The sequence below is a fragment of the Rhinatrema bivittatum genome, chromosome 2, assembly GCF_901001135.1.
Source record: "Rhinatrema bivittatum chromosome 2, aRhiBiv1.1, whole genome shotgun sequence".
Taxonomy (NCBI): domain Eukaryota; kingdom Metazoa; phylum Chordata; class Amphibia; order Gymnophiona; family Rhinatrematidae; genus Rhinatrema; species Rhinatrema bivittatum.
The window spans coordinates 601,803,344-601,816,731 of record NC_042616.1 but is presented as its reverse complement, the minus strand read 5'-3'; the positions used below and the strand labels follow the sequence as shown (position 1 = coordinate 601,816,731).

Below are 13,388 nucleotides of genomic sequence, written 5' to 3'. Positions count from 1 at the left end.
CAGTACGATACTTGACATGTTTTGCTCAGACTTTCCGCACCCTCCTCCCCCTTCTCGGGGTTTATGTATATGGTTCCATTTCCATTTCTGGCTGTATCATGTTCATGTTTCCATCTGTTATGTACAAATTCAGAAATAAAGATATTAAAAAAAAAAATATCGTGCAGCATGACATCATCTCAGAGGGACGCCCCTGAGGTTCGCGCCAATGAGGAAATAAAGATGAGGGCGGCGTGCGCGCATGCACCCTATGGTACCTTGGAGGAGCATGGTGGGAAGCAGCACCAAAGCTGGTCCAGGGAGACCGGAGAGGTCGGCAGACAGACGCCGCGGCAGCCAGTAGTCCGAGGTGAGCAGGAGGAGCCGCAAGAAGATTAAGGTAGGCGAGGCGAGGCCGTCACAGACCGACGGTCGCAACAAGTGGAAATGAGATTGCTACAGATACAATCACATCTGATACTGATGTCTGCAATGTCATTCTTGACACTGTCTCTGAAAGCATGCATCAATGTTTTCTTAAAAATGGAACACTTTAAATCAACCTAGGAACTTTCTGGAAATCTAGCCACAAGCATTTGAAGAATTAACCAAATGCTTGGTCACGTGTGATAGATAAACAATTGTTGAGAATTTCCAAGATGAATCAAGTCCTGGCACAAATTGGGTCAATTTGAAAATGTCAGTACTGGATGAATACATGTGCAAGACATTGAAATGGAGCAAAAACTGTACAATATGTTGCTAATAAATTCTGTAACAATATAACTAATTCATTGATGCTTAGCAAATAATTGGCTTGGACTTCAAACTCTTCTTGACTCTGTCCTTCAGACAAGTTGCATGTGAAAGAAGCTTCTTCACTTTGAAGCTCATCAAGAACTGAATTAAAGTACCCTGACTCAATAATTTGTGGAGTCTTTCATGCTTATGGTAATCGAAAAAGACTCATTTGGATGGAATAATTGATAAGGTTGCAGAAAAGAGCAAACTTCTGCACTGCTTGCTGACTACATAAGATAAAACACTTGATTTGGTTTATTTTAGTCTGCACTAATTTGTTTGAGAAAGATGTGTGGTTGTTTGCACTGTATCTATACTAATGATGTTCGATTTTTGGTATTAATATTTGTGGTGAATAAGAGAAGGGTTGTTAAAAAAAAAAAAAAAAAGCCCAGTTTTCAACTGTCTACCTAAGTCAGCATATATGTATATTAGTCAACATGTGTTAAGCTACAGTGGTATTTTATAATTGCCATACTGGGTCAGACCAAGGGTCCATCAAGCCCAGCATCCTGTTTTCAACATTAGCCAATCCAGGCTACAAGTACCTGGCAAATACCCAAACACTAAGTATATCCCATGCTATTGATGCCAATAATAGCAGTGGCTATTCCCTAAGTCAACTTGATTAATAATAGTTAATAGATTTCTCCTCCAAGAACTTATCCAAACCTTTTTAATCCCAGCTACACTAACTGCACTAACCACATGCTCTGGCAGCAAACTCTAGAGCTTAATTGAACGTTGAGTGAAAAAGAATTTTCTCTGATTAGTTTAAATGTGCTACTTGCTAACTTCATGGAGTGCACTCTAGTCCTTCTATTATCCAAAAGAGTAAATAACTGATTCACATTTACCCATTCTAGACCTCTCATGATTTTAAAGTCCTCTATCATATCCCCCCAGTCGTCTCTTATTCAAGATAAACAGCCCTAACCTCTTTAGCCTATCCTCGTAGTGGAGCAGTTCTGTTGTGTTTTTGACATGGAAACGTGGGCCCTTGGTCTCAGGGAGAGATGACACCTCTCACAGGGCAGAGCCCTGCGGGGACTCCCAGAGACAGGCTAGCTTTTGTAGTGATGGACAGAGAGATAATATGTTTATTATACTGCAATGAAGTTATAGCCCCGAGGAACGAGTGCTGGTCCCAGCTAGGAGATGGTCTCTGTAATGCAATACTCAGTTCAGGAGAGTGCAGGTGTAGGCACCCAGCCTCACCAGATGTCACGAAGCAGAAGGGTTCAGTAGTGGTCCGCGAAGTGGGGTAGGCCGGAGACCTTGGCACTGGCGGAGTACTGCAGGAATAGATCTGGTAGTGGTCCATGGTGCGGGGTAGGCCGAGAATCAGTTCCTGAGATGCAGATGGATCCATCCGGTAGTGGACTGTGAAGCGGGGTAGGCCGAGAACCCTGGCACAGGTAGAAGCGCTGCAGGATAGATCCAGTAGTGGTCCGCGATGCGGGGTAGGCCGAGGATCTAAGATGAAGGTGATGAGATGAGGCTGAGACAGAGTAGAAGCTGAAGTACTCACTCAGAAGCTGGTAGTAGATAGAAGAGGGAACCCCCGAGGAGCGAGGGTTCAAGATGAGGCAAGGCCCCCGAGGAGTGGGTACCTTAAGCATCTTGGTATGCAGAAAGTTACCCCCGAATGGAATAGAGGAGCGAGGCAAGGCCTCCGAGGAGCGGGTACCTTAGGCGTCTTGGTATGCAGAGAGTTACACCGAAGGGCATAGAGGAGCGAGGCAAGGCCCCCGAGGAGCGGGTACCTAAGTCATTCCTGAGCTGTAGTACACCAAGCGAAGGTGTCTGGTAGCGTAGAGAAATCAGCATGGAGGAATCCTTGCTAACTCATAGCAGAGTTCATGAACCGGGGTTAAATGTCCAGTGTGAGTGACGTCATGCAGTGGGGACTCCCCCAAGGTTCCCGCCATGATGCACGTAAAGGTCGGGACTGTGTGCGCTCACCCAAGGTGATTTCCGGGGAAAGATGGCGAACGCAATCGCCCATGATGGTCTGAGGACACCAGTGAGGTCATCGAGGAGAGGCAGAGGCAGGGGTTCTCCCGATAGGAGTTGACTTGGCCAATAAAAAGGTGAGCAATAGAGGGCACAGCAGTCTGTGACCAATTGGCGCAACAGTACCCCCCTTCCAAGGGCCCCTCCCAGGAGGTTTAGGCTTTCGAGGAATAGCCAGGTGGAACTGGCGAATCATATCCTTGTCCAGGATGTTGACCAAGGGCTTCCATGAGTTCTCCTCCAGTCCATAACCCTTCCAAGAGATGAGGCATTCCCACCATTTACCTCTCTTGTGCACATCCAGGATATTGTCTATTGTGTATGCGATGTCCTCTTCGGTATCCAACGGAGCAGGTCCTGGAGTCTTGTTGGAGAACTTAGACAAGATGAGTGGTTTTAATAAGGCCACATGAAATGCATTATGAATCTTCATGGAAGGTGGTAGTCTCAGTCTGTAAGTCAGGTTTCCCAAACGATGGAGGACAGAAAAGGGTCCGACGGATCGTGGTACAAAACGTGCAGAGGGCAACTTTAAGCTGAGAAACTTCGTACTGAGCCATACCTTGTCCCCTGGTTGGAACTGGGGAGCCTTCCTGTGATGAGCATCTTATGTTCTTTTGGCCTTTGACCTGCCTTGATCAGTAAGTCCTTCATATGTCTCCGTAACTGTTGCAATTCAACAACAGTCACTTGTGCTGCTGGAGAAGTCATGGACAGTGGAAGTGGTAGCGGAGGTAGCGGCTGGCGGCTGTATACCACTTAAAAAGGGGTCGCCCTATAGCAGCAGCTGGATGAAAATTCAGGGCAAATTCAGCCCAAGGGAGCAGTTCTACCCAATCACTCTGTCTTGAGTTTACGTACGAACGTAGGAACTGCTTGAGTGTCCTATTCATCTGCTCAGTCTGGCCATTAGACTGAGGGTGGTAGGCAGATGTTAGGCCCAGTGTGATGTCGAATTTCCGACACAAGGCTCTCCAGAATTCACGGTGAATTGTACGCCTCTGTCCGATAAGATGTGTCTGGGCATGCCATGGAGACGAAATATGTGTTTAACAAAGAGTTTGGCTAACTCGGCGGTGGTAGGAAGGACTGGCAGAGCCACAAAATGTGCCATCTTCAAGAACCTGTCTACGGTTACCCATATCGTGTTGTTCCCTGAGGAAGGGGGTAAGTCTACCATGAAATCAGTTGCGATATGGGTCCAGGGTTCTTCTGGTACAGGCAGCGGCTGAAGGAGACTGCAGGGACATCCAGCACCAGGTTTTTGTCTTGCGCAAGTGGCGCATTAGGCTACATAGGCTTGGACATCGGTTTTGATAGAAGTCCACCAGTAGAACCGTTGCAGCATGGCTAAGGTATGGGCTTGTTCAGGATGACTTGCCAAATGGGAGTCATGAGCCCACTTCAGTAATCTCTTTCTCATCTCCAAAGGCACTACCGTTTTCCCGGCAGGGGCAGCGTGGGTAGCTGCCAGTATCACCTTTTCAGGATTAATGATGTGGCGAGGTTCATCCGGAATATCCACAGGAGAAAAGGAATGTGAGAGTGCATCGGCCCTAACATTCTTCTCAGCAGGACGATATTTAAACAAGAAATTGAAGTGATTGAAGAACAACGACCATCTTGCTTGTCGGTGATTGAGGCATTGGGCATGTCGTAAATATTCCAAATTTTTATGATCGGTGTATACCGTTATCTGGTGCTGTGTACCTTCCAGCCATGGACGCCATTCTTTGAAGGCCAATTTAATAGCTAGCAATTCCTTATCTCTGATACCGTAGTCCTTCTTGGCTGGAAAGAATCACCATGAGAAGAAGGAACAGGGATGGAGGACATGAGCATCGCTATATTGACTCAGTACCGCTCCCACGCCAACTTCGGATGCGTCGACCTCGACAATGAAGGGATGCGGCGGATTAGGAAGGCGAAGGCAAGGATTAGTTTGAAAGGCTTTCTTGAGAGTCTGAAAGGCAGAGACAGCCTCAGGAGACCAACGAGAAGGATCAGCCCTTTTCTGGTCATAGCAGTGAGTGGTGCTGTTAAGGTGGAATAGTGCTTGATAAAGGTACGGTAGTAGTTTGTGAAGCCGAAAAAGTGGCGTAGGGCTTTTAATCCAGTGGGTTGCGGCCAGTCTTAAATGCTTTTCAACTTTTGAGGGTCCATCAGGAAACCATATTTTGAAAAATGTACCCCAGGAAGGGCACTGACTCCTGATGGAAAGCACAATTTTCTATCTTTGCGTAAAGGCGGTTGTCTCGTAGCCTCTGGAGCACCTTCTTAACATCTATCCAGTGAGTCTGAAGATCCTAGGAGAAAATCAGGATATCATCCAAATATACCACCACACACTGATACAGAAGATCTCGTAGAATATCGTTCATCATATTCTGAAATACTGCGGGGGCATTGCACAATCCGAAGGGCATGACTAGGTATTCAAAGTGTCCGTCTCAGGTGTTAAAGACTGTTTTCCACTCATCCCCATGGCGGATTTGGACCAGGTTGTAGGCCCCTTTTAAATCCAATTTGGTGAATACTTTAGCTCCCTGGAGTCGGGCAAACAGCTCAAATATTAAGGGTAACGTATAGCGGTCTTTGATGGTTATCTCATTGAGTCCTCTGTAGTCGATACAAGGGCGAAGTGAGCCATCCTTTTTTCTGACAAAAAAGAATCCAGCACCTGCTGGAGACTTAGAGGGTCTAATGAATCATTTTTGTAAGTTCTCTTTGATATAGGCCGACATAGCCTCAGTCTAAGAACATAAGAACAAAAGAACATGCCATACTGGGTCAGACCAAGGGTCCATCAAGCCCAGCATCCTGTTTCCAACAGTGGCCAATCCAGGCCATAAGAATCTGGCAAGTATCCCAAAACTAAGTATATTCCATGTTACTGTTGCTACCCTCTCTTCCATTTATGGAGAACCACTCCCAGGTGAAGTCTCTCTTACCATGCAGCCCATATGTCTGCGCTCAGGGGGCTCTACACACTGAAAACATCTCCTTCCTGCTCTTAAAGAAGGCCATTCACCTTGTGGTACTAGGGCTGCCTTGGCTGCAAGACCACAAGCCTCAGTTTGATTGGTAAACCATAGAACTCTCTGAATGGGGCCCTAGTTGCCATGACCGTTGTCGAAAGAAAGTTTCACCACTGCCCTGCCTGACAAGGACATCCTCATTGCCAGGTCTACCTTCACCTTATATGTCTTATCCGGATGTTTTTTCCAAGCAAGCATCTGCTCTGATCTTTAGATTGTGCGATAAATCTCAAGCCTGGATCCGAACCTCTTTCTTGGGTAGTAGCACCTAATATGGAACCTAACATTGTGTAGCTATAGCATGGGTTATTTTTCCCCATATGCATCACTTTGCACTTGTCCATATTAAATTTCATCTGCCATTTTGATGCCCAATTTTCCAGCCTCACAAGGTCTTCCTGCAATTTATCACAATCTGCTTGTGATTTAACTACTCTGAACAATTTTGTATCATCTGCAAATTTGATTACCTCACTTGTCGTATTTCTTTCTAGATCATTTATAAATATATTGAAAAGTAAGGGTCCCAATACAGATCCCTGAGGCACTCCACTGCCCATACCCTTCCACTGAAAAAAATGTCCATTTAATCCTACTCTGTTTCCTGTCTTTTATCCAGTTTGTAATCCATGAAAGGACATCGCCATCTATCCCATGACTTTTTATTTTTCATAGAAGCCTCTCATGAGGAACTTTGTCAAATGCCTTCTGAAAATCCAAGTACACTACATCTACAGGTTCACCTTTATCCACATGTTAATAGTATTAACTCCTTCAAAAAAGTGAAGCAGATTTGTGAGGCAAGACTGTTGGATCCTTTTTCCAATTTTTGAATGAAGATCTTTTGGCTAAAATAGCTTCTTTCACCTCCCTTTTTAACCATGCTGGTAATCATTTTGCCTTCTTTCCACCTTTCTTAATGTGTGGAATACATCTGGATTGTGCTTCTAGAATGGTATTTTTTAACAATGGCCATGCCTCTTGCACACTTTTTACTTTTGTAGCTGCTCCTTTTAGTTTTTTTCTAACTATTTTTCTCATTTTATCAAAGTTTCCCTTTTGAAAGTTTAGAACGAGAGCTGTGGATTTGCTTACTGTCCCCCTTCCAGTCATTAAATCAAATTTGATTATATTATGATCACTATTGCCAAGTGACCCCACCATCGTTATCTCACTCACCAAATCCTGTTCTCCACTGAGAATTAGATATAAAATTGTTCCCTCTCTCGTCTGTTCCTGAACCAATTGCTCCATAAAGATATCATTTATGTTAGCAGTGTCGGCTGCGGCAGGCCGCGACCGGGACCGGGTGTCATGGCCGCTGGCCATGACACAGCGCCTGAGGCCAGGCCGACAGACGCAACCAAAATAGCTTACCCGGGTCGCCGGGTATGGTCGAGGGCGCCCGCGGGGCAGGCAGCCCTTTCCTCTCTCTCTCTCCCGGCTGCTGCCATGGCTGAGATCGGCAGCATGGCTCCGCGGCGGTCTGGCTCCTCCCCCTCTGTTCCTTAGAACCGCTTGCGCGCGGCTGAGAGAGATTCTTAAAGGAGCCATGACAGGAAGTGTCATGGCTCCCCCTGAAGCTCCTCCCCTGGCTTCTTGCACTTAAGGCAAGGGCTGAGCATTCAGTCCTTGCCTTGGTATTGAGGTTCCTGCCTGAGTGTGTTCCTGGCTCCTGGTTCTTGGTTCTTCGTCCCGCTCTTCTCCCCTGCTTCGTGGATTGATTCTTGGCTTCTGACCTCTGGACTGGTGGACATGTCTTCTCCTGGCTTGACCCGGTATGGATTTGGACTCTTCTAGCTTGACCCTGTACAGATTTGGACCCTTCTCCTGGCTTGACCTTGGTACGGCGTTGGACCCTTCTCCCGGCTTGACCCCGGTACAGCTCTGGACCTTTCTCCTGCCTTGATCCTGGCCTGGACTCGAACCCCGCTGGTATATAGATTCTCGGACCAGTTTTGGACTTTTCTTCGACTCCGTCCTCAGACTGTCTCGACCTGCTGGAGGCACCAGCGTCTGGAACCCACGACCTGCAGGAGGTGCCTGCATCCAGACCGTCCAGTCCCAGCGGTCGGACCCCTACAAGTTCCTCCTGGGGGGGTCGCATGCTTCCAGGGCAAAGACTTCTAGCAAGTCTCTACAGTCCAAGAGGCCTCGCCCTTCGACGGTAGTCATCTACCTCGAGACAAGGGTCCACTTTCACAACAATTTATTCCATCCAGGAACTTTATCTCTCTAGCCTGTCCCGATGATACATTTACCCAGTCAATATTGGGGTAATTGAAGTCTCCCATTATTACCGTACTACCAATTTGGTTAGCTTCCCTAATTTCTCTTAGCATTTCACTGTCAGTCTCACCATCTTGACCAGATAGTCTTCCCCAACACACAAGGGATTTCTACCCATAAAGATTCAATTGTGCATTTAGTCTCATGCAGGATGTTTATCCTGTTGGACTCTATGCCATCCTGGACATAAAGCACCACACCGCCTCCCGGGTGCTCTCTCTGTCATTGCGATAAAATTAGTACCCCGATATAGCACTGTCCCATTGGTTGTCCTCCTTCCACCATGTCTCTGAGATGCCAATTAGTCTATGTCATCATTCAATGCTATACATTCTAATTCTCCCATCTTACTTCTTAGACTTCTGGCATTAGCATACAAACATTTCAAAGTTTGTTTTTGGTTTGTATTTTCATTCTGCTTTTTAATTGATAGGGATAAGTTAGAATTTTTTAGCTAAGGTGAGTTTTTAGTTACAGTCACTTGGTCTACTTTTCTTATTATTGGAACCTCACTGTCGGGATGCCCTAATTCTAATGCATCATTAGTATCCTTTGAAGATACCTCTCTCTGAACCATGCACTGCTGAGTCACTGTCGGCTTTCCCCTTTGTTCTAGTTTAAAAGCTGCTCTATCTTGTTTTTAAAGGTTAGCGCCAGCAGTCTGGTTCCACCCTGGTTAAAGTGGAGCCCATCCCTTCGGAAGAGACTCCCCCTTCCCCAAAAGGTTCCCCATTTCCTAACAAAACTGAATCCCTCTTCCTTGCACCATTGTCTCATCCACGCATTGAGACTCCAGAGCTCTGCCTGCCTCTGGTGACCTGCACGTGGAACCTAGCTAATTCCACTCCACTCAGAGTTCCTGTCTCCGTGGGTTTAGACGCTGAGTAACCGCTTCTTGTGGGCTCACCAGCAGATCCGGCTATCCACTCCTCGGAGGGCCTTCCTGCCTGCATCTCCTGCCTACCCACCATCTCGGAGTCCCTGGACTTCTTTGTGAGTACTTCTCTTCTGCTACATTGCTGATATCTGCTGTGGTGTACCCGTTCACCAGGCCACCTCTGCTTCGCTACAGCCAAGCTTGCTCATCGCTCTGCGCAGCTGTTCCTGCCTCATCTTGCTACAGCTTCCTCAAGCTATTCGTTATCTTGTATCTACACAGACACCTCGGCAGGTCATTACCGGAGCTGCACCTTGAGGACCTTCCATCTCCTGTAGGTACTCCTGGCGTTCCAGCTCCATGGCCACTACCAGGATACCACCAGCTACAGCATCATTAGGGGTATTCCCCAGTCTGCACAGAGCTGTGTTACCTCTCTAACTCCCACACTGCGGGCTTGCCTTCTCTCCTTAATAAAGACTCTCTCCACCAGGGTGTGCTGTGTACAAGACCAAGCCTGCCCACAGTGAGGCTCAAAGGGCTTCTCCCTTGGACGGAGTCAGCCAAAGGGTTCACAACTGTCTAGTTCCATAACACAGGCAGGCAGAAGTCAGGCTTGGAGAGAAGCAACGGTGGTCAGGCAGGCAGAGGTTAGGCTTGGAGAAAGGCAACATAGTCCAGCAGGCAGAGGTCAGGTGGATTCTTGGACTGAGACAGAGTTGACGCAACCCGTAGGCAGGGGCCCACGGGTCCCCACCATCAGCAGGTGGAGTGGTCGGACCTAGAGGCCACTGGAGCTTCGCCTATACCAGCCCACGTTCCCCTCGGGTTGAGCCTATGGGTGCCGGAGCTGTCAGGAATTAGGTGGGCCTTGGGAAGAAAAGGTATTTGAGTATAGTTCAGCCCAGAGACAGCAGCCAGCAGATGGCGTAGTCCTATACCGGACGGGTTGCAGAACGGAAACCTAAGCACTGGGGTACAGGAACAAGCTGAGAGTGCTTGGGCAGTAAAGGGCCGAAGCCCAGAGAGTCCAGGTCCCAAGAATAGAGACTGATGAGTCACTGCAGAACTTACGTTGAGGCTGGAGGCCCGAGTAAGGCTTAGCAACAAACGTGGAACTAGGAATGAAACAGAGTCTATAGCGAAGTCGTACATAGCGTTGATCTGGGCATGGAGAAGACAGGCGTGGTCAGGCATTGCGGTAGTCGAGGCCCGGAGAAGGCAGGCATCGTCAGATGTTGCAGTAGTCAAGGCACAGAGAAGGCAGGTGTGGTCAGGCATTGCTGTGGTCAAGGCATGGACAAGTCAGGCATGGCCAGGCGGGCTGGAGTCAGGCTTGGAGAGAGGCAACGATGGTCAGACAGGCAGGTGTCAGGCTTGGAAAGAAGCAATGTAGTCAGACAGGCAGAGGACAGGCTTGGAGAGAAGCAACGGTGGTCAGGCAGGCAGTGGTCAGGCTTAGAAAAGGCAATGTAGTTAGGCAGGCACAGGTCAGGCTTGGAAAAAGGCAATGTAGTCAGGCAGGCAGGAGTCGGCACCAAGAAATCAATAAAGGCAACGTAGTCAGGCAGGCAGAGGTCAGGCTTGACGAGAGGCAATGATGGTCAGACAGGCAGGAGTCGGCACCAGGAAGTCAATCAAAACACAGAGACGTAGGAACTAGGAACCGGAGACAACAGGAACAGGAACAAAGACACAACTAGCCACTTGGAACCACAGGGAAGGTAAACTAGCCACTTGGACCCACAGGGAAGGTAAACTAAGAGGACCTGTTGCAAAGGCAATACTTCCAAGAATAACCAGGGATTTTATAGTCAACGGGAGATGACGTCAACATCCATGGTCTGCGGCCTGGTTTCCGCTGCGGGCCTTTTAAAGATCTCAGCGTGTCATGCGTGCCTAGAGGGAGGCACCACGCTACAGGAAACTTGATGAATGGAGGCATCCCAGCCTGAGGACCTGGGAAGCAGAGCAAGGCTCGAGGTGCTGGGAAGGGCGTCCCAACCAGAGGGCCCAGGACGCAAAGCAGAGGCAGAGACACCAGCGGGGGTCCGCAGTTGGAGCCGGTGGCCCACCATCACCAAAGAGGAGCTGGGTCCCGCAGGCAGCGTAGAGAGGTACGAGGGTTGCGCCACGGGGTTGCCATGGGCGGTGAGTGTAACAAGCACCAGGTGGGATGGACTTTGCCTGCAGCTACCCAGCTGCTGTCTTCACTGTCTTCTACTGCAAATGAGATGGGCTTTGCTCATGCACACCTGGTTGCCTCCATCTTCTGCCATGAGAGGAATGGGCTCTGCTCACAGTCCGCCAGCTGTGCTCGTCTTCTGCCGCAAGAAGGATGTGCTCCACTTGTGGCCCACTGGCGTCCCTCTTTTTCTGCCGTGAGTGGGATGGGCTCAACTTGCAGCCTAGCAGCCTCCCTCTTCTTCTGCCACAAGCGGGATAGACTCCACACGTGGCCTGCCAGATATCACCGCTCTGCCAGTGGTCTCACTTTGGAGCATCTCAATGGCTCCCCTTTCCCCGCTGTCGCCAGGAAAGGATTGCCCTCTCAACACCCACCCCCCCCCCCCCCTTAGGACGCAACTGAATGACTAGAGAGGGAGCATGATGCATCAGCTCAGACACTGAACATGGCATGAGATCAGTCTCAAGTGTTTGAATCATAGCAGTCACTTATGAATCTATTGCAGTGTATGCAGTAAGAAAGTAAAGTAAATTATATTGAGTATGTTGTGATCTTTCCTTTGTGTCATTTTGAACAATAAATAATATTTAGTTGGGTTTTTTTACTTCAGCTGATTCCTGTATGCAGTCTGTCATGCACATAAGAATTATCCATCAGGTGTGTAACGATGGAAAAAATGTTGAGAAACATTGGTTTCTGCCCAAAAAGTAAGTGTGTATGTTGAATGCATGTTCATGTTTTTAATGCAGGGAAATGCATAATTCCCCTGACTATTTTGTAAATGTGCACAAACACATTTTACCTGCATAATATTTGTAACATATTTGTGTAAACGTCATCATTTATTCATGGAAGCAGATATTTTATAAAGTACATGCAAACTCTGCTTATGAAAATATTTAATGTATACTGGCTTTTGTGCCTGCCTCTGTATGCTCGTCCACTCCTTGATGTCCACGTGCTCCCTTCTTAGCGCAGACCAGCCTAATTTCCCCACACCCCAGAGAATCCAGAGACTCCTCCCTCAAAAGGTCTACTCCACCCTCCCTGCCTCACCACACCAGACATGTGCATACAATCTGTACCCATCCTATATCTCCCTCACTTGCGCAAACCCCGCGCCTCCCCTCTCCACATTGCCAACCCTCGCAGCTCGCTAATACCCATCTTGACCTCTCCCCTCACCGAATTCCTTGGCCTAATCACCCTCACCTTAACCCTCATCAATGCACAATCCATCCTAAAAAAAGCCCCCATCATCCATGACCTCCTCACGGATGATAACCCTGACCTTTTTGCCGTCACTGAATCATGGCTCAAAGAAACAGACCATGTCTATCTCAATCAGCTCCCCGGAACACTATACGACACTTTCTCCATCCCAAGACCTAAAAAGAGAGGGGGTGGGCTACTCCTAGCCGCAAAAAAGCACCTCAACCTCAAACTCCAACCCATCTGCCCCCCGCCCAAACTAGAAATCGGACTCTTCAAATCACCCACCCTCCAGATCTGCCTCATTTACGCCCCACCCAACCTCATTGAACACGACCCCTCCCCCCTCATCGAATTCATTGTAGACAACCTCAAAACAGACTCTCCCGCCGTGATCCTCGGAGATTTTAATCTCCATGTGGACTCCACTCCCCGCACCCCCCTCCTGCGAAACACTCCTAACCACCTTCGAAGCCCTAGGTTTCAAACAGCTCATCACTTCCCCCACTCACAAGGCAGGGCACACCCTCGATCTCCTATTTATCAACTCCCATCTATATACACCCTGCCCCCCCCGCAACAACCCCCATACCCTGGTCCGACCACTTCATCATCAATGCCCAAATCAACCTCACTCCCCCCACCAAGATATCACCAACCCAAAGGAAAATTGTTTCCTTCCATAAACCCTGCTCTTCTGAAAACATAGCCACTGCTTTCGACAAAGCTGTAGAAAACCTGGACCTCTCAAATCCAGATGCAGCCCTTCACTCCTGGAATCATATAACCAAATCCATAGCCAATAAACTCTGCCCCGTGCTACACAAAGAAATCCCCGTCCCTCAGAACAAAAAAAAACCCTGGTACTCCAACGAACTCCAAAGTCTGAAACAAGACCTCAGATCAAAAGAACGCCTGTGGCGCCGCCATCCCTCCACCCAACACAAAGCAGTGTATAAACTCTCACTGCACAACTACCGACAAGCCA

The 13,388-nt window shown here is 48.2% G+C and overlaps 1 protein-coding gene across 1 annotated transcript in view; it reads right to left on the bottom strand.

The window, feature by feature from the left end:
* Positions 1–10,578: 10,578 nt before the first annotated feature.
* The window catches only part of LOC115083374 (histamine H3 receptor-like), a 59,785-nt gene continuing 56,975 nt past the window's right edge, over positions 10,579–13,388 (bottom strand). The window contains exon 4 of the mRNA XM_029587174.1: positions 10,579–10,659. Within this exon, the coding sequence (XP_029443034.1) occupies positions 10,579–10,659 (81 nt within the window). The remainder of the gene's footprint in view (positions 10,660–13,388) is intronic.